General features: G+C 42.4%; 2 protein-coding genes across 2 annotated transcripts in view; one reads left to right on the top strand and one right to left on the bottom strand.

Moving 5' to 3' along the window:
• Nucleotides 1-26,354, bottom strand: part of LOC139311676 (uncharacterized) — a 396,884-nt gene that overhangs the window by 218,735 nt on the left and 151,795 nt on the right.
• LOC139311667 (zinc finger protein 107-like) lies at nucleotides 9,822-20,223 on the top strand. The gene is made up of 5 exons (XM_070936145.1): nucleotides 9,822-10,235; nucleotides 10,490-10,604; nucleotides 10,721-10,788; nucleotides 12,257-12,386; nucleotides 17,621-20,223. Exons 1-5 carry the CDS (start codon nucleotides 9,822-9,824, stop codon nucleotides 20,056-20,058), a joined length of 3,165 nt encoding a protein of 1,054 aa, XP_070792246.1. The 3' UTR covers nucleotides 20,059-20,223.

Raw genomic sequence — 26,354 nt, 5'->3', positions numbered from 1 at the left:
CGAAAGGACCCACGGAAAACCCTCAGCTAAACCAGGGAAAGGCGCCGCTTCGCTTCAGGGGAGAAAAACCCCGTTTCCTTCCTTGAAACACGCGTCTCTCTTGCATGGAATGTCTGGACGAACAGGCCCCTTCCAATTTCCCGCCCCTCAAACCCAAATGCGAAATCCCCTTTCTCTCTGTGGGTCAGGGTCCCCCTTTTCCTTGCAAAGAACGGAGATCCCGGAATAAAGTTGGGTCGTTTCTCCTCCGCTTCCTGCTCCTTTCCGCAGAGAACTTCGACAGGGGTTGGACTAGAAGACCTCCAAAGTCCCTTCAAGCGCTCTTCTTTTCTGACTGCAGGCCGTTGTTGGTTCTGCCCGTCAATCAACCTCCTTTCTTAAGCAGCCTCCATTTTCTTCCCTTCCTGGAACTGGACCTCCATTTTCTTCCCTTCCTGGAACTGGACCTGATTTTTCTTCTGACACTCTCAGAGGATTAAATAGAAACCCAAATCCCCGACTGGAAGCAACAACTGAAGAGGTTTAACGTGGAGGAAATAGGCAGCTGCTGTCCAAAGGAAGAGGGAGACACGGAGACAAACGTTTACTTTTACTTCCATATAAACTGGATGGGGAGGAACAGGCTCCGACTCAATCCCTCCAAGACTGAGTGGCTGTGGCTGCCGGCGTCCCGATATAGTCAGCTGGTGTCATCGCTGACTATTGGGGGCGAGACATTGGCCCCCACGGAGAGGGCGCGTAACTTGGGTGTCCTCCTGGACGCACGGCTGTCTTTAGAAGAGCATATGATGGCCGTGGCCAGGGGGGCTTTCTATCAGGTTCGCCTGATACGCCAGTTGCGCCCCTTTCTGGATCGGGACTCCCTATGCACGGTCACTCATGCCCTCGTCACTTCCCGCCTTGACTACTGCAACACTCTCTACATGGGGCTCCCCTTGAGGAGCACTCGGAGGCTCCAACTGGTGCAGAATGCGGCCGCGTGGGTACTTATGGGGGCGACATGGCACTCCCACGTGACACCTCTCCTGCGCGAGCTGCATTGGCTTCCAGTGGTCTTCCGAGTGCGCTTCAAGGTGTTGGTTCTCATCTTCAAAGCGCTCCATGGCTTAGGACCCGGTTACTTACGAGACCACCTTCTGCCTCCGATAACCTCCCACCGGCCAACAGCTCCCACAGAGAGGGCCTCCTCAGGGTGTCGTCTGTCAGGCAATGTCGGCTGGCGACCCCCCGGGGAAGAGCCTTCTCTGTGGGGGCACCCGCCCTCTGGAATGAGCTACCCCCAGGGATACGACTAATCCCGGACCTCCGGACCTTCCGCCAGGCCCTGAAGACTTTTCTATTTCAGCAAGCCGGGCTGGGTAAAAAATTTTTAATTGGGTGAATATTATGGGTAAGGGGTTTTAAATTGGAGAAGCCAAAGATAATTTAATTTTGTTTTAATGTATTTTAATATTTGTATTGTGTGTTTTTAATTCTGGCTGTTCACCGCCCCGAGTCCTTCGGGAGAGGGGTGGTATAAAAATTTAATAAATACTAAATACTAAATAAACATATTTAAGATTCGCAGCAGAGAAGACCGCCAGGAAGATCCTGAGGTAAATCTCAAACGGCGCCCAGAAGGAAAAGGCGGGAAAACAGGGAAACGCCCCCTTTCCACCCACAGCAACCAATCAGAGCGCAGGTCCCCTCAGGCGGGAGCCCTCCCTCCCTCTCTCCCTCAGCCACAACGGGGACTTCAAGATTATTGTGCCCTTTCCTTCTCCAGCTGTTAAATTGGACATTTTCATATTTAAAGTGTTCAAAAAAACCAGACTTAATATAACTTTGCTTTTGTCCATTAGACAGAATTCTCAGGCTGGAATGGTTTTTTTTTTTTTTTAATTTTACACTGTGCTAAAAAGAAGTCAACGTCTTTCCCCCCCCTTTTTTTTCTTGTACCTCAAGACTTTTTTCCCCCCTCTCTCCTTCCCTTAATTAACTATTTCTATTTTTCTTTGTGTTTTGCATAACAAACAAACAAGATCTTGAGACTCTAAAAAGTGCAACAAAGACGGAGGCAAAAACATATTAAAAAACGGTTGCTGGAACTGAGTATTTACTAGTCTGATGAAAAGAAGGACAAGGGGAGACATGATGGCATCTTCCCATATCTCAGGGACTGCCACAAAGATTTCTCTCCTCTCTAAATGAATAAGAAGCAGACCGAATTGTTGTGGATTTAATAAGACAAACACAACTTTTGGGTTGATCAGAGACAGATTTTATATATTGCGCAATAGGTTCAAGGCTCTGTACATGAAGCGTTGAACAAAGACAGGAATTAGGTACAATGGTTTTATACCCTTCTAGACAAAGGATTCTTTTGAAGTCAGCAGTTCATATGGTCCTATACATTTATCAATTTTAATTGACATTACAGAGTTTCTTTGCAAAACAATCATAATTCTTTTTGTAGATTACTGAAGCATATCTTTTATCTTTTGACGATGGACAACTTTTAACTCATGTGGATCCCCTTGACCTAACCAACCTTTAAGCTGTATGTCATTAGAATGTTCCTTTCTTCTGACAACTTAGAGGCCTCCTAGAGGAACCAAAAGGATTTTGGCTGAGTTTGTACTTTTTCCAACCGGATGCATTGCTTTTTAGAATAGAGTGAATAGAAAGTTATCCAGTGGTCATCCATCAGAGCCCACTTCATTACATTATTCCCCCCTCTGAAAGTTTTTCAATGCAGAAACTTTCACTATTCTCATATAAGTTTAACTTCTGAGTATACAAGATTCCAATAAACAAATCTACCATATATAGGGTCTAACAAAAGATAATTAATAAAAGTAAAGGATAGGTAGTTCTTGATTGTTTTTCTACTCTCTTGATTCTTGGGGAGATTCTCTACCTTTTTCTACAGGTTCCATTTCCTCATATGGGTCTGCCTCAGAATCTTTATGTTCTTCTACAGGATATGGACCAAGTTGATTAAGAAAACGTTCTATCAAAGCTAGTTCCTTTTCAACTTGAATCTCCTTTACTGTTCTTATTTATAGATGTTTCAGCATAGGGATTGCACAAGGAATAAAAGCTAGGCCTGCCACAGCCATATTAATTTACCCGGATCCAGGCAACCAAGAAAACCACATGTCAGTTGTTTATAACCTCTGACCTATCTTGGAAGCCCTATCCTGCAATTCCTTGGCAATTTCTCTGACCACACCTGGTTTGTTACATGTTCCTGTCCAGTTTGTTGGTAAACACAAATATGCATCCTTTCCACATAAGAAGATTTATGGAAAAGGCATGCACTCAGTAGTTCCTTGCATTAGTCCAGACCCCTAAGTCCCTGCCACAAACATTCCTGCCAGTGGTTGCAATGGGACTTCCAGTGAGAGGTCCTTCTGTTTATCTCTGAGAATTGGTCCTTCAAAAAACATATCGAGAGGTAGTATTTCCAGGTGGAAAAAGGATACACAAATCTAATTTGGACTTCAAGTTGAACCAAAGTGGAAATTCTGAAGGTTGAAATGGTCTTGGACAGATTCCATCCACCCCACTTTCCCTTCTTAAAGTTTATTTCTGGTAGCCTTTGTTCTAACCCAGAGTTGTGGTTTGACAGGAACAGCATGATAAGATGTAGGGCTAGTAGATAAACATAAGCAGCATTTCTGACCTAGGGTAGGGTCATACTGTTTAACAAGATCTTGACTTTATTCCAAAATCCGTGATATATAGTCTCCTCTATGCAATTGTTGTAGAGGCCCATTTTCCTTATCTATTCCCCCCTCAGCTGGGAATGTCAATAGTGCAACCTTAGGTGGTGGAGTTGACTTAGGTCTAAGGTAACGACCTCGTGTATATACAATGCGTTCTTGGCGTGAGTGAACTTGACCTAAAGTGTAGTCATCTAGGGAATCAATGTTCATCTTATGTTCACTTGAGAGTCCTAGTGCGAATAATGTCCAAAGCCATAAACAAATCATAATCAACCATGGTGTGAAGCTCACTACGTCAGGGAGAGGGTTAGTGGTGCATGTGATTTGGGAAACAGGAGTAGCAATAAAAATCCTAGGTCTACCACAAAAACGTTCCTTATATATGTAAAACAAAATTACTAGCAAGATTAGAACAACAAGTACCCACAAAACATACTCCCAAACTTCTAATAACATTAGCATGTGTAAGAAAGTGTTATATTAAAGCTAATAATATGTATATGTACAATGTGAAGGCAGTTGTCCTCTTTACAAATCTTCTGCCGTGCGTAGAGAATCAGCTTCCGGAGTGATTCAGCAAGGCTGATGATCACCTGGTATCAGTCTCATCCAGTGGATCCAGGATTGTCCTCCTAAGATCTTAAAAACACAATTACAAAACCAATACATCTGGGCGAGTGCGCAAAGGAATCTGAGCAGTTGTAGTCCTTTTCAGTTGGGAAACAGCATAGGCAACCACTGAATCCTAAGAAAGAAAAAATACAAAAATAGTCCAGATGATGAAGAATGCTATTCCCACTGGTGGCTGGATCCTTTGGATCATCAACTTCACTGGATTTCCTTGATGAGATTGAGCCCGTTCACTTGGGGTCTAACTTCCGTCCAGTTTGGATTAACATCCAATCATCATGGTGGAAGTTGTGGACTGGAACTTCAAAGGTGGTGTTTGGGCTAATAGTCCTTGTTTCCTAAAAACTTCAAAATATCTGGACAGGTTATACACATATTGTTTCAATACTTTGTCTCTGGTTTCCAAGAAAGTAATGCATATGCTTCCTGTAGTGAAAACTACTCCAAACAACAGTTCATATGATGATAATCTGTCTAGGTTGGGTAAAACTCTTGACACCACTGTTGCTGTAGCATTACTGCAGATAAAAGCTGCAACCCACATTTGTTTATAATTGATGTTACTAAAGGATATATCCCAATACAATCATAGCTTAGTTTAAAAGTTCATGTACAATAGCTTGAAGTCCCCAATGACTCCACCCATATTTTGCCAAATGATGTCCAGAGACTAAGGGTTACAATGCATTAAGCAATAGCCGTCATAAAGTCAGCTTATTGCCCCCCACAAACTGGGTCCTCAATTCACCTACCTTAGAAAGGATGGAAGGCTGAGTCAACCTTGAGCCTGGTGAGATTTGAATTTACAGTAATTGCAGACAGCTGGTGTTAAATTACAATGCATTTATCCACTGAGCTATCCAGGCTCCCTGTCCATAGAGCTTAATTTAATGAATACAATTCAAAGGTTTGAGCAGACCAATTTCGAGGCAATTTGTCTCCAGGGGGTGTCCTTCCAAATCAGTTCTTGTTTTTGTATGTAAGCCAATTATTTCAACACCATAATGTTCTCATCCAAGGTGATCCATTGATCTGGTGTTGGTTAAGAACTGTGCTTGATTCAAATTGTGATCTGTAGTTTAAAATCAAATCTGTGTTGCATTAAAATTGTTTTATTTTTGTTTAGAATTTTGAATCAGATAACCACCACTGAAGGATAGTTCTGACTTGATGTGGGGTGTTTACAATGAGGGCTCCCCAAAGGTCAATTGCCTACTTTCCGAGCCAACACCTCTCGTGCAATTCAATGTGTGTGTGTGTGTGTGTGTGTGTGTGTGTGTCTACAAAGAGACCGAATGGCTTTTCCAAATTTAGCAAACGCAATACAGGAGCCCTGGTTAAAGCCTGTTTCAAAATTTTCAAGGCTTCCTCTTTCATGTCCCTCCCATTTCAAACTCCAAGATCCAGATTCAATTAATACACATAGGATTGTCTTAATTCTTGCTTGTTTATAGATGGAGGCGGAGACGCTACCCCTCCTTTCTATCAGGAGTGATTTTTGTTTACTACTCCTGTTGGGGGAAAAAAAGTCTTTCCCTTTAAAGATTGCTGAAAGGCAGAGCTTTCCCTTCCTGAATTCAAAACTCCTGGAATTAGTTCTTCCTTTTGTTGTGGAAATTAAGGTGGCGTCTCAGTTTCTTAATGGCCCATTGGTAAAGGTGGGGGCTGAACTCTGCCGGAGTTTCTGCCTATTTTCTTTAGGGGAATTTTCTTGTGCTTTTAATATTGAGCTTCTCAAATCTTCCAACACTCCCTTCACTGATTAAGTGTATTCAAATGCTTTGTTCACTTAATCTGATCTCTGTCAACGAAAAAACACCACTTCTCTTCTTTGGATCGGGCAATCTTTAACGCTGTCTTCCCTGCTCAGATCACCACTTCTCTCCTACTTCTTAGCACTTCCACATTTCAATCTGCCAACTTCCATAACTTTCCAAAAACAAATCACATACCTTCTCCTTTCCATCAATTCTACTTTCTCTAACTCCTTCTTATTATAACATTCAATTCCTCCTACCACTGCCATCCTGATTTCCAAGCCAGCACAAGTCTGTGTAGACAAACTTAAAGGCAACTTTCTGACTTCCCTTAAAACTTCCTCTCTTCCTTCAACTACCGTATATCCCTCTATAAACAAATGAGCTCCTCAGCACCAATTATCTAATCTCCCCGCAAACTGAAGTGAACAAAAACAAGCATACTCTCGAGGCAGAATCCAACATTTTAGACAAAAATGCCACTGAATCTCTCCCACCACACATCGCAATTTCCAACTCATCTCTGTGACAATTCCCAAAAAGGGCAGTAACTTGTGCTACTAGCAAACAAACAAATAAACAACAAACAAACATACAAACGAACAAACGTGCCATCTGTTAAGGATGCAGAATGCACGCAGACATAAAAAACATTTAAGAAAGACAGCTTCAAAAATAAAACAATAGTAGATTAAAAAAATCTTTCAAAATAATTTCTTTGAGATAGAATAAAAATAAGAATAAAAATAATTTTATTTCTATACCATCCTTCTCCCGAAGGACTCAAGGCGGTGTACAGCCTATTTTGTTTAAAAAAACAAAACAACACCAATTTAAAATAATTAAAAATATTAAATGGATTCGGCTCAATTTAAAACCTCAGAAATTTAAAACATCCGATTTAAAATTATGTTGCTAACCCAGCCTGGCGAAACAACAGGATCCTGAGTACAAGTTTAATGAAGCGTTTTTAAACCTCCAAAAATTTCCAGAAAAAATAAAATCAAAATTGTATTCAGAGCAGAAAAGTTTTCATATGCAAATTAAAGAGACCTAGCAGCAACAGCATTAGCCGATCACCCACTTCCCCCTTCTTTTTCTGGCTGCTTTTCTGAGAGAAAAAAAATGGTTAAACCATACCCCACCCTCTTTCGTGCCTCTCATCTCCCAGGGGAAAAAAGGAGGGGGTGAGAGAAAGGAAAAAAGTTAAAAGGAACTGTTTCTCTCTTACAAAGGAAAAGAGGGGGGGAAGAGGGAAAAAATGTACAGCATGCAAGGAAGCCTCGCTTCTCTCTTCCATTCAGCATTCTTACAACAAAGCAACACAGTATTATTACTATACTAACATTAGTATTTCTCTAATTTCTCACTTTATCAACACACAGGCTTTTCATATTTGTACTGCAATCAACTTCTTGTTTAAACCAATTTCACATACAAAAAATCCCACTTCATGCAAACCAACCATTCTCAAATATCTCCCACAGCCTCAAGCACAAATCATCTCACTTTGCTGGCAGCCACACATATCACAATCAATTAAATTCCATTCAAATTTACACACTATCATTATATATATACATATATATTTAACAGAAATCACACCAAATTGATCAAATCCTATCTGTTTTCCCATTTAGACAGGCTTCACCTTTTTAACTGCCTGCTAAACCCCGGGAGGGAAGAACAGTAAACTCTGGCTGTTTAAGAATGTCAGTTTATCAGAAAAATTATAACACTGCAATTAGTTCTTCTCTTACCACACATAAGATTACACACAATACTTAGTTCCTTAATTCCAATTCCAGAGACTTCAGCACGCCAACTGGTCTCCTAGGAGGTTGATCAAACCCCACTCTTCCACCCTTTTAATGGGTAGGTACCTCTAAACAGAGAGACTTTAACTCTCTGATTTATACTTACCTGTTTTCTTTTCCTCTTTCTTTCTTTCTTTTCTTTTCTTTTCTTTTCTTTTCTTTTCTTTTCTTTTCTTTTCTTTTTTTTTTTTTTTTGTTGAGTCTCTGTATCTGATCAACCTTCAAGGATTCTTGACTAGCCTGTCTTTGTCAGCGGGTTTACGGCACCTCCTCACTGAATCTCCATGGACTTCAAAGGAGTCCTAATGGCCGGCCAGTGGATTTTCCTTGGGGAGGCGTCGATTCCCACTGAGGCAGGCTGTCTGGTAGAACAAAAGTTCTCTGCCTTGTAGTCCCATCTGCAGGGTGCCATAAATGTTGTGGATTTAATAAGACAAACACAACTTTTGGGTTGATCAGAGACAGATTTTATATATTGCGCAATAGGTTCAAGGCTCTGTACATGAAGCGTTGAACAAAGACAGGAATTAGGTACACTGGTTTTATACCCTTCTAGACAAAGGATTCTTTTGAAGTCAGCAGTTCATATGGTCCTATACATTTATCAATTTTAATTGACATTACAGAGTTTCTTTGCAAAACAATCATAATTCTTTTTGTAGATTACTGAAGCATATCTTTTATCTTTTGACGATGGACAACTTTTAACTCATGTGGATCCCCTTGACCTAACCAACCTTTAAGCTGTATGTCATTAGAATGTTCCTTTCTTCTGACAACTTAGAGGCCTCCTAGAGGAACCAAAAGGATTTTGGCTGAGTTTGTACTTTTTCCAACCGGATGCATTGCTTTTTAGAATAGAGTGAATAGAAAGTTATCCAGTGGTCATCCATCAGAGCCCACTTCATTACATTAGAATGAAAGTGGAGTTCCATTATATAGAAGAAATAACCAAACCGCTCTAGAAACAAAACAGAAAAAAGAGGAAAACCTTCAATGCATTTTGGGTTGATATAAAAGGGGGAAAAGTAGCACAGAGGTCGAAGCCTTTGTCTGACAGAACCATGGAGAGGGGCCTTTCATTCCCCTACTCCCAAGCCCATCATCCCCGCCCTCTCCCTTCCCCTCAGACGCGCTCCTCTTTCCCGCCCTTTCTACCATCCTGGCACTTCGCGCCAAATCCACCAGGGGGCGCCCTCCGCCAAGGGAAGGGAATTCCAAGCGCTTCCCCATTGGCCCACCAGAGTCTTGTCTTTCTAGGATTTTGCACTCGCTCGCCTTAACCCCTGGAGGCCCGGAGGAGGCGGAGAAGCTGCGGGAGAGTCTGGCGGGGGAACAACCAGACGTGCCTCGGGTGAGGGGGGGCTCTTCCCAGGTCCCATACTCCCCAGCCGCCCTCTCCCTGCAGGGGACCCGGGGAAGAGCCCGAGTGGGAGAGGGTCGGGTCGGCCTAGCGGAGGCCCAGCAGGAGAGGAGAGAAGCCGGGCGAAGAGGAGGCAAGATTCGCACTGGGCTCCCCGAGGGCTCCATCCTCTCTCCAGAGGGGGAGAGAAGCGGGGCGGCCTCTCCAGCTGCCTCCTTACCGGCCCTGCTCGGGGGGACCTGGGCTCTGCGGTGGGATGAGCCGCTTGGGGCTCCGGGCAGGTTGGGGGAAGGTCGCTCAGTGGCTGAATTCCACTTTCTAATTCTTGGCGTTTCTTTTTCTTCCCATCTCAGATACAGAAACTGGAAGCCATTTGTGGTCTTTGCAAGGCAAACTTTTCTCTTGGGGGAAGAAGAAAAAGAGCGGAATCCCTTGCAGGGATCAGTCCTGCAGCCCCAGAAATGGTCCCGTGAAGGAAGAGGCATCTGGAGACCCACCAGAGTCCTTGGAGCCATTTGCAGTTGCTCTGCAGGACAGAGAAAGGATGGAGACACAACCTTTTGGAAAGGAGGGAGCCGGAAAAGGCCCTTCAGCTGCTCAGCCAGGGAAGGGGGCGAAGCTCTGGACAAGAACCGGGCAGGAGATCCTGGAGGAGGAAACCATCCTCCCTTCAGAAGTTCAGCCCTGGACCTCCATCCAATACCGGGAGGCTGAGGGTCCCCGAGGACTTTGCAGCCGACTCCATGGCTTTTGCAGGCGATGGCTGAGACCAGAAAAGCACACCAAAGCCCAGATGCTGGACCTGGTGGTTCTGGAGCAGCTCCTGGCTCTCCTGCCCCCAGAGATGGAGGGCTGGGTGCGGGAGTGTGGAGCAGAGACCAGCTCCCAGGCGGTGGCCCTGGCGGAAGGCCTCCTCCTGAGCCAGGCGGAGGAGCAGAAGGAGCAGGTCCAATTGCAGGTGAGAGACTTTAGGGAGCTCAGAAGGGAATAGAGAAAGTGTTTGAATACTTCACCCCTCCTTTCCAAATTTCTCTGGCGTTCATCATATGTGGAAATTCACCAATGTTTGTAGGAAATTGTTCCCTTGTTTTCTCACTCAACCTCACAGATGGATATTGGGGGCTTTGAGGTTGTGTTCCAAATATGAGAATCCACTTTGTGTCCTGTCATGTACATTAATTCTGCTTCTTTTTTCCTTCCTCCTATTTGAAGTGTTGCACTGTGGAGATCAGAGATCCTGAGGGAAAGAAGAATACATCAAATCCCCCTCAGGAGGTTTTTTTCAGGAGGATCCCTTGGGAAGATCCAAGTCGGGACACCTCAGGAGGTAATGGAAGATCCTCCAATTTCCCATCTGTCTTAACTTCGTTCACTCTTCTCATCTATGGAATAGCTCCTCCTATTTTGTTAATTATGCAATTTGAAATTATTTATTCCTTACAGAGAAACAAAGAACAAGGATTTCTGGTTTTTATGACGGAGATCAAACTGCGGTTGAACCTCCAAATAAAGTAAGAAAGGGAAAAGATATTAGATTTCTATTTTACCTTCAGGAAGAGAAGTGGGTGTGCAGAGGGCTCCCTCCTTCTATTTTCCCCTCTTGTTTGGGCTGGATTATTTTTGTCTTCTTCCACAACATGGAGAGCAGAATAGCATTTTCAAGTTCCTGTCAGCCAGCATAGCTTCCTCTGGTTATCTTTTTCTGCTAGGTACTCCTCCAACTTTGAGTTTATAAGAAGCAATTTTTAAAAAGTCCTTCAAGAGTAAACGTATCACAGTGACAGTAACTGCTACAGACCCTGTTTTTAGGGTAATTCTAATGAAAGATAATTAAATACATTGCTGCATTACCATTTTTATACAGCCTCGTTTATAACCTGTAGTTTTCTCTTCCTTATTTTCTTTCTTTCAGCCAATGGCTCAGACTACTAGATCAATCACTGATAGACAGAGCAATAGATCAGTTGATCCAGAAATGGTAATCCCTTTACTGAAAGGCACTGAAGGTTTTGAAGAATCAATGAACTTCCCCAAATATTTTTTCAGTGAAAAAACTTGTGGACTTGTGTGATGCATAGCCATTTAACTTAGTGCAAATCTTTACTTTCAGACTTTGGGAACAATTGAATAGAAAACATAGTTGGTAGGGATCTTGGAGGTCTTCTAATCCAACCCCCTACTCAGACTGGGAGCCCTATAACATTTCAGATAAATGGCTGTCCAGTTTCTTCATAGACACCTCCAGTGTTGGAGCACCCACAATTTCTGGAGACAAGTCATTCCACTGATTAATTGTCCTCACTGTCAGGAAATTTCTCTTTACTTGTAGGTTGGTTCTCTCCTTGAATCGTTTCCATCCATTGCTTCTTGGAACACTTCTATCATGTCACCCTCTAGGCCTTCTTTTCATGAAACTAGACTCACCCAATTCCTTTATACTATATGTTTTAGCCTCCAGTCCACTCTTCTCTTCACTCTTTCTGGCAACCAAACCTGGATGCAATATTCCACGTGTGGTCTTATGAAGGCCTTTTAAAGTGGTACTAACACTTCATGTCATCTTGATTCCATGGCTCTTAATGCAGCCTATGATTCTGTTGGTTTTGTTTTTTTTCTTTTTGGCAACTGTAGCACACTGCTGGCTCATGTTTAAATGATTGTCCACTAGGACTCCAAGATCCCTGTTGCCCTTACTACTGTTGAGCCAGGTATCATCTATTCTATGCCAGTTCATTTGGTTTTTCTTTTCTAAATGTGGAACCTTACATTTCTCAATGTTGATTTAATTTTGTTAGATGGGGCCCAATCTGTCGATCCTTCTATATCTGGAGTTTATCTTCTGGAGTGTTGCTATTCCTGTCAATTTGGTCTTGTCTGCAAATTTGATGAGTTCCCCTTCTATCCCCTTGTCTAAATCACTGATGAAGATGAACAGATCTTGCGAATCCTCCTGTTCTGTTCTTTTTTTTCCGTGTTCAGGGGAGTCTCGTGTCCTTTGAGGAGGTGGCTGTGTCTTTCTCTGAGAAGGAATGGTCTCAGCTGGATCCTGACCAGAAAGCGCTGCATTCGGAAGTCATGCTTGAAAACCATAGGAACGTGGCCTCTCTGGGTAAGAGTTCTCTAGTCCCCAATCAGAGAGTTCAAGAAAACAGATTATAGTTAGATTTTTATTAAAAAATCACTAATAAGATATCGTCTCCTGGGAGGGAGAAGGAAGGGATCTTGCCTTCTCGTCCTCCACGGAAGGAAAGAGCAAGTGTCTCATTGCTGAAATGCTTTTGGGCCATTTCCTATCTGTATTTTTTCCATTTCTATTTGAACTTATCTGTGGAACGAGGTGTGCTTTTATGTGTCCTCTGGAGGTCATGTAAGAGGCGTGTGTTGTCATTTGTCCTCCAAAATTGTGTGAGAACAGAACTTTCACACTCAGCCCATGTAAGAGCATTCTCCCAGTCCAATTCAAGAACAATGCAATGTTCATGCAATGTCACTCAAGAGCATCCTAGGGTGCAGGTAATCCCCTAGTTATGGCAGTTCACTAAGTGACCATTCCAAGTTACGACCAGCCCTCCCCCAAGTACTTGAGACCCAGTCCCGAAATTATGAGAGTTGCCACACCATGGCCGTCATTCACACTTACGAATGACAGCAGAAGCGCTGCAACATTTGCCCTACCTATTCCCCCATCCCCACAGGGACTTACCGTATTTTTCAGACTATAAGACGCACTCCCCCCCCCCCCAAAAAAAGTGGTGGAAATGTCTGTGTGTCCTATAGAGTGAATACAAGCCTGTTTTTGGCCTCCCAAAGCCTCCGTGTGTCCTTTTTTTGCTTCCCCAGCAACGGGGAAGGCAAAAACGGAATGCACAGAGGCCAAAAACTATATTTTTTCCTGTTTTCCTTCTCTAAACCTAGGTGTGTCTTATGGTCCAAAAATATGGTACCTTGCAACAATGTGCCGAGCCATTGGTTCCTTTGCCTACTTTGGTGCATTTGCAGAAAAAAGAGGGCCTAAGGTAGTGAGAGATATGCAAGATCAGTACTGGGAAATCTAGCACTATTGATCTCACATGATCTTGCACTACAGTTAAGCTTCTGTTCTGTGCTAACCAAGACCTGCACGAGGTCCAGAGCAAAATGTTTTGCAAACAGAAGGAAGGCCTCTTAGTTTTCAAAGACTTTTGCCCTGGATCTCGTGCAGTCCTCAGTTCTTAAAAGAACACAGGCCTAAAGTACTGCAGTGCAAGATCACACGAGATTAGTAGCCTGAAATCTTGCATTACTAGTCTCATGTGATCTTGCACTAAAGTACTTTAGGCCTCCATTCTCTGTGAACTGACGCCTGTACCAGATCCGGCCAAAGAGCCCTTGGAAGCTGATGAGACTTTGCGGCAGCGAAATAGCTATTCTTTTTTTTTTTTTTTTGTAAGTATTTTTTTTTCCCAAACATAAACATAAAATAAAACTTTCAAGAACAGTCTCTCGATCCGGTCATAGGTGGTTAACACGTTTACATTCCTTTAACAAGCTCCATTTTCAATTTTCCATTACATCTTTTAAAAGTAAAAATTCAAAACATGAACAAATTTTAACATAGATTCTAGTATCTTCATCTAAACAAATCTAATATATCAATACAATTTTAACTTCAAATTAAATTTAGCTCATTTTTATATCTATGTATCAATCCTGATTATATCTGGTTCTTCTCCACATTGTCTTTATTATATTTTTTACCATCAATGTCAAAATAATTTTTAACAATATTCTAATCTCCTATTCTAATTATTTACCTTACAATTTTATCACCATAATTCTTAAATTCAAATTCAATGCAACTCCATTTTTATTACAATTTATAAAACAAAGTTCTTTCTATATCTTAGTCTCTTGACCTTTTTTATCAAATCTTAGTATCTTGAACTTTATCAATTTGTCTTTGGTTTTATCCCACTTATCATCTGTTACACATTTCATATTACACAGTTTTATCACCAGAACATGGTTTATTTAAACTAATTTCCAACACAATCTCCTCCATACCTCCCTCTATTTAATTAGCTGTTTTCCAGCATATTATGTTTGGCTGATTCCCAGCATAACCTCCTCCAGAGCACCAACTATTGTAGGCTGATTTCCAGCATAATCTCCTCCGAACTTCCCACCGTTATTGGCTGATTTCCAGCATATTATGTTTGGCTAATTTCTAGCATAATCTTCTCCAAAACTCCCACCATTGTTTGGCTGATTTCCAGCATAATCTCCTCCAACTCTCCTCCTGTTGTTTGGCTGATTTCCAGCATTTTATTGGCTGATTTACAGCATATTGTGTTTGGCTGATTTACAGCATAGCCTCTTCCAAAACTCCAACTCTTGTTTGGCTGATTTACAGCATAATCTCCTCCAACTCTCCTACAATTGTTTGGCTGATTTCCAGCATTTTAACTAGTTTCCAACTTATTTCCTCCGAGTCTCAAACTCTTATCTAGTTGGCACCCATCACCTCTTATTTTAACTTTCCCTTGCAGTATAATTATCTATTTCATGTCAATTTCCCAGCATACTCTTTCAACTTAATTCTCAATATATTTCATAATAATCATCATTTCCAACATATGTTAAATTAAATCACAGTTTATCGCTAAAATCTGTGTACCTTATGGTTTCATTCAATAAGATATTAATCAATCATATTCACCAATCCAGCTTTTGCTTAATTAAAATTAAGACATATTACAACAAACAATAAGTTTTCTTAAGGTTATCTCACATTAATACTCCTCTTTACTATTTTTAACCACCTATACATCAATCCTCTATTTTAATTACCATTTCTTATTTTTCTATCTTTATTACTCCAAAAAACCCTCCTGTTTTACTTCAAAAATCATTTATATCTTTAGGCTTTTAAACATTACATTTTAGTTTAGTTATATTTAATTTTATCTTTTATTTCTTCTTTTTCCTATCTGTCCATAAATGTTCCACTTCAAAGTCCATCTGTTCAAATTAAAAATTCTGTGTTATCACTTTAATGCTTTTGTAATGTCTGCTTCATGTGAAATGCATCTCCTTCCTCTCTTTGTTCCTGTGCCGCACCCTTTTTTGCTAGCTTTGTTAATTTCCATTATGAAATGTCCTGAATGTTCCTTCTTTCTTCATAAAATCACCCAAGAACAGAATAGGAATCTTCAAAATCCATAGATCCAACGTTAATTTCAAAGTAATCCAGAGTAAAAGCCGCTTAAACTGTTTCTTTTCCAAACGAAAGTAAAATCTCTTCAATCCACTCTCCTGCTTAGTCACCGCAGACTCCATGGCAATAATGTAACCATCTGTCTGTCTTTCTTCATTAACTTCGTTAACTTTTCAAAGGCGTAAACTCCCAAAGATACATTTCTCCAATCCATTCCAATTAAAAGAGAAACCCAATTTTCTAAAATATTGAAAGCCAATTCTTCCAAATTGAATTTACTAAAACAAAGTCAATTATGGGTCTTTATTTCCAATTACTGTTTTTTTTCCCCCTGATCTTCAAGCCCCAAAGAACTGTAGCCGCTACTTACAATTTGGGGTCCTATTTGTTAAAGTCCATTAAATAGCATTGCTGTTTGCCTGGGTTGGTGTCACTCACCCGGCTTTAAAAAACTCATTCTTTCTTCCTTCCTCCTGCACGATCTTTTTTCCCGGTCTGCTGCGGCTTTGTGGCAGCCACCATGGCTGCCTACCCCCACCAACTTCGAGGATTCCATCTGGCCTCCGAGGAACTTGCCTATTCCTCTTGGCCCACCGAGGCGCTCCTCTTCACCCCCCATCCCTACAAGATGAGGGTCGGTCCGAAGACCGGTCGGGCAGTGGTTTGTCAGTCGGGGTTTTCACGGACTCGTTAGAGCCCGCTATTTCCCCGACTGTGGCGCCGTGGCTCCAGACCGGAAGTCTCCGGTCTGGAGCCATGAAATAGCTATTCTTGATGCCTTCCAACCTTCCCAGTCTCAGCATGAAGAGTGTTTACAAGCCAATGGGAGGCTTCAAGCAAGGGATTTTGCTCCAAAGTCTCATCGCTGGGATCAAGGAATGGGCCTAGTGGGGGTCCTGCCCGCCAGATGGACACCATGGAGCAACTGCTCCAAGGTACACCGGAGAAGAAGGAGCTTGTTTCAAAATTGCTTCATTTCTCACAAGTCTCTGCTGAAATTAACCGACCCCAATAAATCTTACGTTTTCTCCTAATTCCTCCTTGGATGTTTCCCCTGATTATTATGAAATTCAATGTTGAAAAAAGTAAGGTTCTACATTTAGGCAAGAAAAACAAAATGCACAGGTCCAATATATGTGGTACCTTGCTCAATAGTAGTAACTGTGAGAGGGATCTTTGAGTCCCAGTTGACAACCATTTAGATATGATCCAGCAGTGTGCAGCAGCCCCCCAAAAAGCCAACACAGTTCTAGGCTACATAAACAGGGATAAAATCGAGATCACGTGAAATCTTAATACCACTTTATAATGCCTTGGTAAGGCCACACATGGAATACTGCATTCAGTTTTGGTTGCCACAATGTAAAAAAGATGTTGAGACTCTAGAAAGAGTGCAGAGAAGAGCAACAAAGATGATTAGGGGACTGGAGGCTAAAACACAAGAAGACCAGTTGCAGGGACTGGATACGTCTAGTTTAATGAAAAGAAGGACTAGGGGAGACATGATAGCAGTGTTCCAATATCTCAGGTGCTGCCATAAAGAACACAGGCTATTCTCCAAAGCACCTGAGGGTAGGACAAGAAGCAATGGGTGGAAAGTAATCAAGGAGAGAAGCAGCTTAGAACTAAGGAGAAATTTCCTGACAGTGAGAACAATTAATCAGTGGAACAACTTGCCTCCAGAAGTTGTGAATGCTCCAACACTGGAAGTTATTGAGTAACCATTTTCCTGAAGTGGTGTAGGGTTTCCTGCCTAAGTGGGGTTGGACTAGAAGACCTCCAAAGTCCCTTCCAACTCTGTTATTCCATTCTATTCCTTAACTCAAAACGGACACTGAGTGAGATTTGCATAGATAGATGATAGATAGATAGATAGATAGATAGATGATAGATAGATAGATAGATAGATAGATAGATAGATAGATAGATAATTGTAAAGAAAGAGATGTTTTTTAGTTATTTTCAAAGTTTTCATCACTCATGAATATAGAAATCATCATGTCTATATCACACCCCTGGAAGCATGCAAACATACAACCTAATGGAATTTCAAAGAAACTCAGAAGGAAATTCACTTGACTTTCTACACTTTGATCTTTTTCTCTTGTAACCGTTGTTATCATTTTCATTTCCCTTTTGCTTTGAAGGTAATAATGGGCAGGAGAATCAAGATTTCTGTGAACTGTTCCAAGTTCACAATACTAAAGATGGAACTGAGAAGTTTGGAATTCAAATGGAATTAGAAAGCCATGAGAGAAACCAGTCAGAGAATTTGAATCAGGAAAGCTCATCTTCCACCGATGCTCCGATGCAAGACTTTCTTGCCCAACGAGAGAAAATAAGGAAAAAATATGTTGGGAAAAGTGTGAAGCTAATCAAAGCTAAGGTACAAGTAAATGAACACTATTTAACCCAAAACAAAGGAGATGATGCTATAAGAAGACACAAAGGACAAAATTATAAAGACACAAAGGACAAAATTATTTCTCTTGGAAATAACATTCTTAAATCTCAAAAAGCGATTGACACAAAAGAGAAGCCTTATAAATGTTTGGAATGTGGAAAATGTTTTAGAACAAGTGGGCAACTTACTACCCATAAGAGGATCCACACAGGGGAGAAACCATATAAATGCATGGAATGTGGAAAGACCTTTGCTCATAGCGGTACACTTACTTCCCATAAGAGGATCCACACAGGGGAGAAGCCATATAAATGCATGGAATGTGGAAAGATGTTTACTCAGAGCACTGGACTTACAACACACCAAAAGATTCATTCAGGAGAGAAACCATTTAAATGCATGGAATGTGGAAAGACCTTTGCTGATAGATGTAATCTTATTTCCCATGAGATGATCCACACAGGGGAGAAGCCGTATAAATGCATGGAATGTGGAAAGACCTTTGCTCATAGATGTAGTCTTATTTCCCATAAGATGATCCACACGGGGGAGAAGCCATTTAAATGCATAGAGTGTGGAAAGACCTTTGCTCAGCGCCCTGGACTTAGAAACCACAAAAAGATCCACTCAGGAGAGAAACCATTTAAATGCATGGAATGTGGAAAAACCTTTCGTAAAAGAAGTCATCTTATTTCCCATAACATGATCCACACAGGGGAGAAGCCGTATAAATGCATAGAATGTGGAAAGACCTTTGCTCTTAGCAGTACACTTACTTCCCATAAGGTGACCCACACACAAGAGAAGCCATATAAATGCATAGAGTGTGGAAAGACCTTTGCTCTGAGCAGTGCACTTACTTCCCATAGGATGATCCACGCACAGGAGAAGCTGTATAAATGCATAGAGTGTGGAAAGACCTTTGCACGTAGCAGTACACTTAGTATCCATAAAAGGATCCACACAGGGGAGAAACCATATAAATGCATGGAGTGTGGAAAGACCTTTGCTCATAGAGGTAATTTTATTTCCCATAAGATGACCCACACAGGGGAGAAACCATATAAATGCATAGAATGTGGAAAGAGTTTTGCTCAGATCACTGGACTTACAAGACACAAAAAGCTCCACTCAGGAGAGAAGCCATTTAAATGCATGGAATGTGGAAAGACCTTTTCTCAAAGAAGTAATCTTAATTCCCATAAGATGATCCACACAGGAGAGAAGCCATATAAATGCATGGAGTGTGGAAAGAGTTTTGCTCAGAGCAATGGACTTAGAGCCCACCAAAAGGTGGTCCACGCAGAGGAGAAGCCATATAAATGCATGGAGTGTGGAAAGACCTTTGCTGAAAGAGATTATTTTATATCCCATAAGATGTTCCACACAGGGGAGAAGCAGTATAAATGCATGGAATGTGGAAAGACATTTACTCATGGCAGTGGACTTAGAAAACACAAAAAGATCCACTCAGGAGAGAAACCATATAAATGCACGGACTGTGGAAAGGCCTTTGCTCATAGATATAGTCTTATTTCCCATAAGATGTTCCACACAGGGGAGAAGCCATTTAAATGCATGGAATGTGGAAAGACCTTTGCTGATAGAAGTAATTTTATTTCCCATAAAAGGATCCACACAGGGGAGAAGCCATATAAATGCGTGGAGTGTGGAAAGGCCTTTGCTCAAAGATCTTATCTTATATCCCATAAGACGTTCCACACAGGGGAGAAGCAGTATAAATGCATGGAATGTGGAAAGACATTTACTCATGGCAGTGGACTTAGAAACCACAAAAAGATCCACTCAGGAGACAAACCATATAAATGCACGGACTGTGGACAGGCCTTTGGTCGAAGAGGTACTCTTATTTCCCATAAGATGATCCACACAGGAGAGAAGCCATATAAATGCATGGAGTGTGGAAAGACCTTTGCTCGAAGAGATCATCTTATTTCCCATAAGAGGATCCACACAGGGGAGAAGCCGTATAAATGCATGGAGTGTGGAAAGACGTTTACTCAGAGCAGTGGATTTATAAGCCACAAAAAGATCCACTCAGGAGAGAAACCATTTAAATGCATGGAATGTGGAAAGAGCTTTGCTCAGAATGGTCCTCTTATTTCTCATAGAAGGATCCATGCTCAGGAGAAACTATATAGCAATAGCGATTCCACTTAGATTTATATACTATTCCACAATGTGTTGCCACTTTATCTCAGAGCAGTTTACAAAGTCAGAAAAGTTCCCAGCAATCTGGCTTCTCATTTTAGCGACCTCAGAAGGATGAAAGGCTGAATCAGCTACTAAAAGTAATCTATATGAGTTGAAGATATTTTCAATAAAATGCCAGTTTGAAACTTCAATTTCCACTTATTTAAAAATGCTCCATCCATTTTCTTGCTGAAATATTTCTTCTTTTCCAGAATTTACATTTCTTGCTCACTCACGATTTTCATTTTGTAAAGCTGCTCCTTTTTTAAGCTATTCCACAAAGATCTTTAATGTTCCCAGATGCAAATGGGCTTATTTTGAAAACAACAACAACCCACACTTGAAATGTTGTTTTTTGTCTGGGTGGCAACCATATAAGAGCTGTGCTTCAAAATTCAAATAACAAATTGAATGTTCTACAGCATCATAGAATTAACAGTTATTACATCGATGTAATATTGATATTGCAACGATGCCCTTGATGTGATGTCTCGCTGCCTGGAGGCCGTGCAGGTCTGGATGGGGAGAAATAGGCTTAGACTCAACCCTTCCAAGACCGAGTGGCTGTGGCTTCTGGCATCCCGATATAGTCAGCTGGTGTCATCGCTGACTATTGGGGGTGAATTGCTGCCCCCCACAGAGAGGGCTCGCAATCTGGGTGTCCTCCTAGATGCACGGCTGTCTTTTGAAGAGCATATGACGGCCGTGGCCAGGGGGGCTTTTTATCAGGTTCGCCTGATTCGCCAGTTGCAGCCCTTTCTGGACCGGGATGCCTTGCGCACAGTCACTCATGCCCTTGTCACCTCCCGGCTAGACTATTGTAATGCTCTCTACATGGGGCTCCCCTTGAAGAGCACTCGGAGGCTCCAACTGGTCCAGAATTCGGCCGTGCGGATTGTTATGGGCGCAACCCATTGTGCCCACGTGATACCCCTCCTGCGCGAGCTGCACTGGCTCCCAGTGGTCTTCCGGGTACAATTCAAGGTGTTGGTTACCACCTTTAAAGTGCTCCATGGCATAGGACCCAGGTACCTTCAAGACCGACTTCTGCCACCAGTAGCCTCCCACTGGCCAGTTCGCTCCCACAGAGAGGGTCTCCTCAGGGTGCCATCGGCCAAGTTATGTCGGCTGGCGACACCCAGGGAGAGGGCCTTCTCTGTGGGAGCCTCAGCCCTGTGGAATGAACTGCCCCCGGAAATGCGTAAGATCTCCGACCTCAGGGTATTTCACTGTGCCCTTAAGACCCTGCTGTTCCGCCAAGCCGGGCTATCAATGTAATGATTTTAAATTGGATGTTTTAAATTTTGGGGGGGTTTAATATTGAGCCGAAATTATTTAATAATTTTAAATAATTTTAATTGTTGTTTGTCTTTGTGCTTTTAATAGGTGCTACACCGCCCTGAGTCCTTCGGGAGAAGGGCGGTATAGAAATAAAATTAATATTATTATTATTAAAAACAATCCTGATCTTTTCAGCCTCCATCTGCCCCCACCTTCCCTTTCCCCAAGATCCTCCCCCATCCCTTCTACACTCCCTGCCTCCACGTTTCTGGGGAAGCCATCTGGGAGCCGGACCCCTCCCCATCTCCTCAGGGAACTGCTGGTTCAGTTGTGAGTTTCAAAATGTTTTACTACCCGTTCTGTGGGTGTGGCTTGGTGGGCGTGGCAGGGGAAGGATACTGTAAAATCCCCATTCCCTCCCCACTCCAGGGGAAGAATACTGTAAAATCTCCATTCCCTCCTCAATGCAGGGGAAGGTTACTGAAAAATCCCCATTTCCTCCCCATCAGCTGGGACTTGGGAGGCAGAGAATAGATGGGGGCAGGGCCAGTCAGAATTATTACTACCAGTTCTCCGAACTACACAATATTTCCGCTACCGGTTCTCTAGAACTGGTCAGAACCTGCTGAAATCCACCTCTGCGCTGGTTCCTTCAGCTGGAAGGAGGCCTGCCAGCTGCAGGCAGAGCCTGGTCTGCGGGGTGTCTGCCCCAAAATCCCCTTAAAGGGAGGATCCTCCACATCACAAGAGAGACCTTGAGACCCCTCAAAAGTGCTTCTCTCATCAAATAAATTATTAGATTTATATGGCGCGGGGAAAAACCTAGAATTAAATTAAAACTTTTACAGGATACTAAAGGTAAAGCATTATTGGAGTGGGAAATATACTATTAGGCAGCTATTTTAACTTGGTTAAAAGATTGGATGGAGTTGAGAAATAAAAGGGTCTTAGCTATAAAAGGACACGACCTGCAAGCGGGATGGCAGGCATTCCTTTGGGATGAAAAGTTTAAAACACATAGTTCCTTTCAAAAGCATATATTAAAGAATGCTCTCTTACAGACTTGGCAGAAAATTAAAAAAAAAGCACTACATAAAAATTCCAATGTAGTTGTCTACAATGGAAGCATTGAAACCTCCAAATTTAATTGATATTGATAAGGTAATTAGATATAAGGATTTGTTAAGTGAACAGGGAAGTTTGAAAACAAAACTAGAACTAGAAGAAGATCTAGGTAGGGAGATAGACTGGTGGACATATACACAAATTCACTCCAAATACAAAGAGGGTATAAAATTATATGAAATTCAAAATGGCCTGCAAGAATTGGATAAAATTATACAAGGAATGGAAGAACAATTAATTAGCAATATATATAAATATTTATTGAGATACAAGATGAAAGACGAGGTCGTCAAGGAGACAATGATAAAATGGGAATTTGAGAAATGGGAAAAATTATATTTGTTTCCCATATTTGTGGGAAACAAATATAAAATGGCATTCAAGGAAAACCAGATCAAGATGTTCTAGAAATGGCATTTCCCTCTGGCAAGGCTTGCCAAGATGTTTCCAAACATTTCACCAACATGTTGGAAATGTAAAAAGGCTTACGGAACATATCATTTATGGTGGACATGCCCATCCGCAAAAAGATACTGGACCAAAATTAGGAAATGGTTGGAAGAGATAATTGAGCAACCCATAGATTGGAAACTGAAGTTATTCTTATTGGGAATATCCACCAGGAAATATATCAAAGAAATACAATACCTAATTTTACATATAATTACAGCAGTAAAGCTAGCATATGCATAGAAAAATACTAATTTACCAACTGAGGAAGAACTGAGAAGAAAATTCTGGACTATGATGAGATGGACAAACTAACGAAGGATATAAAAGAAAAGGAGGATACAGAATACTATGCAGTATGGAACAAATGGTATAACTGGCTGGAGATTAGAAATAGTAAATAACAAAAGAATGGGAAAATGTCACAAAACGGAAAATGTTTGTAAAATAATAGATAGATATAATAGTATGTGTGAAAGGTTATATAGAGAGAAATAAGGAATAAAGGGACTATAAAGACAAGTATAGTTAAAGAAGGGCAGGGGAAAAATGTAAATAATAGAAGAATACCGATATGAAACTGTTGGAAAAAGGAAATGTTTGTGTTTGTGTTTGTCAAGTTTTGCTCTTTAAAAAAATAATAAAAAGACTTTTTTAAAAAAGAAAGAAATGTTGTTCTTTGTCTGGGTGGCAACCAGATTAGATCCTGGCTTTAAATTACAAATAACAAATTGAATGTTCTTCAGCATTAAAGAATTAACCATTATTAAAAACAATCCTTCAACTGTTGTTACTGAAGAAGGTGAGTCCGTCTCTTCCATTCATCGATCTAACGCTGGCGATGAGGTGGGATCGGAAGAATAAGGACAAGTAGACCAGAGTCCCAGTGGAGTTAGGAGTCGTAGCCGGCCTTTAACACTGTTCTGCAGAACCATCGTCTGCCAGCATGATGACCGCATAATGCCCCACCAGCTCTGTTCAACCCAGCCTTGGAGACTTGAGGCTCCAAAGAGTGCAACTCAAAGACTATCAGGGAAATCATATCCCTGTTGTTGGCAGTGGAACGTTCCAGGTTCGATTCTGGGGGTTTTCAGCCTAGTGGACAAGGGAGTCCTACCAAGCCTGCTTGGCTTGGATTGGTTCGAGGCCCTGTGCATGGGAGTGACCGGCATCAACACCATCACAGATAACGGCGCAGACGACCCCATCAAGGAGTTTGAGAACGTTTTCAGCAATGGTTTAGGCAAGTACAAAGGAACATCTATTTCCTTCAGCCTTGATCCCAAGATAGCACCAATTATAATTAAGCCTATACAGGTCCCCCTTGCAATTTAGCCAAAAATCAATAAGGAATTGGATAAATTAATTGGCCAAGGGATCCTCGAGGAGGATTCCCTCCTGCTGGGAAACCCTTATAGTCACACTGGTCAAAGCTGATGGCTCGTTCCGCATCTGCACAGATTACAAATGTACAATCAATAAGGCCCTGCAGCAGAGTGCCTATCCTGTTCCCTTCGTTCAGAATTTATTGCATTCATTGGGAACAGGCACCATATTCGCCAAACTCAACCTCGCGCAAGCATACCAGCAGCTGCCGGTCGATGACAGCACAGCCAAAGCACAAACAATTGTCACCCAGAGAGGCGCATTTAACTGCCGCCATTTGCAATTCGGTGTCAGCATGGCACCAGGACTGTTCCAAAGTATCATAGAACGGCTACTACAGGGAATTCCTGGGGTAATGCCATATTTTGATGAGGTCCTGGTGTCCACTACCGACAAGCCATCCCTGTTTGCCCATCTCAGGGCTGTCCTGACCAAATTCAGAGAGGCAGGGCTCACAGTCAAGCACGAAAAATCTCACATAGCCATGCCGAGGGTTGAATTCCTGGGGTACATGATCGACGGTCCAAGGATTCACCCCACCAAGAACAAAATTGCCACCATTAGGGATGCCCCTACTCTAAAAAAACAAGAGGCAACTGCAAGCCTTCTTAGGCTTGCTCAATTTCTACAGCATGCTTTTGGCTCAGAAGGCCACCGTTGCAGAGTCTTTGCATAAGCTGCTAGGAAAAAAGGCTTCCTGGGTCTGGGGCCGAACCGAGGCATCCGCTTTTGCTGCTGTAAAGAACCTACTGACATCAGACAGCGTGTTGGCCCATTACAGTGACCCTCTGCCCCTGATTTTGACTTGTGACGCCACACCATTCGGGGTCAGCACTGTCCTCAGCTACCAGCTACCAAGTGGCCAGGAGGCTCCTGTCGCCTTCTATTCCCACACATTGTCCGCCGCCAAGCATAACTACAGCAAGCTGGACAGGGAAGCGATGGCTACTTGTACAGCAGACACTTTACCCTTGTCACAGATGACAAGCCCCTGCTGGGCTTACTGGCTGGTGACAGTCTGACTCCAACCGTCATAACCCCCCCCCCAATGATTAGGTGGTATGCTTGTGTTTGATGTGGCTGGCCATCTTCCTTAGCTCTAGTTCGGAGAGAGGGAGGTGGCTGTTTGCCCTGGGCAGCGTGCCTGCTGCGTGGAAAAGGCACTGGTTGCAGCCTCCTTCTGATGGGTGAAGAAGGGAGGCTGTATTCCTGTCTGCTTCTCCTCACTTCAAAGGGATCCACTGCTCATCCCTCCCTTTTGTCCTGCATGATGGCCCCTCATCACGAAGGGTGGCTCAGTCAAATTCCTCCTTCAGCTGCTCTCTGGAACTTCCCAGGGACTCCATCAGGGGCTTTGGGAGCCTGGCTTGTTTCCAGTCCAGCATCCACTCCACTCTTCCCAGCTCGCTCAGGGGATTCCCCTTTTTCTGGACATTGGGGTGGGGAACTTAACCTCAGGTGCTTTAGGGATTAACTTTCACCAATATTCATCTCTTCTTGCTTCCGCCGCTGCAGCACTCATCTCAGCTTTGATGTTTGAGGGAAGCTGCACTCCGGCTGCAATCAGGCTCTCTTCTGATAGCCCATCCTCTGCCATGGTTGCCTGATTTTCCCTCCCGGCACCTCAGATATCGGGGAGCAATTGGAGAATCCAGAATTCAGGAAACCTGGTGATCTTGATAGACTTTAAAAGGAGTTCTGACTGTCTGTGAAGTTTCCGAAAGATGCCCTAATTAATTCATGAGCCACAAGCCAAACTTGAAAAGAAATACAGTCATTTATTAGGAGTACCATTCTGGCAATACTCTGATGCAGTCAGTACTGACCTCACATAAATTTGCGGGCTCTCATGACCCTGTCTCCCCCCCTCCTCCCTGGGCATTTCATAAATCATTCTCCAATTGACCATGTTGGCAGGCTGTGAAACTCACACCCCTCCTATTGACTCCGGTAGCCTAGGACACAATCTGTAGAAAGGCATTTGTGGAATGTAGTTTCAGTTAGGGCAGGGGTTGGCAACC

The sequence above is a fragment of the Pituophis catenifer genome, unplaced genomic scaffold, assembly GCF_029215685.1.
Source record: "Pituophis catenifer annectens isolate HBS135680 unplaced genomic scaffold, rPitCat1.0.hap2 SCAF_2, whole genome shotgun sequence".
In the NCBI taxonomy this organism is placed as follows: domain Eukaryota; kingdom Metazoa; phylum Chordata; class Lepidosauria; order Squamata; family Colubridae; genus Pituophis; species Pituophis catenifer.
This window is presented reverse-complemented; position numbering and strand designations above follow the sequence as displayed.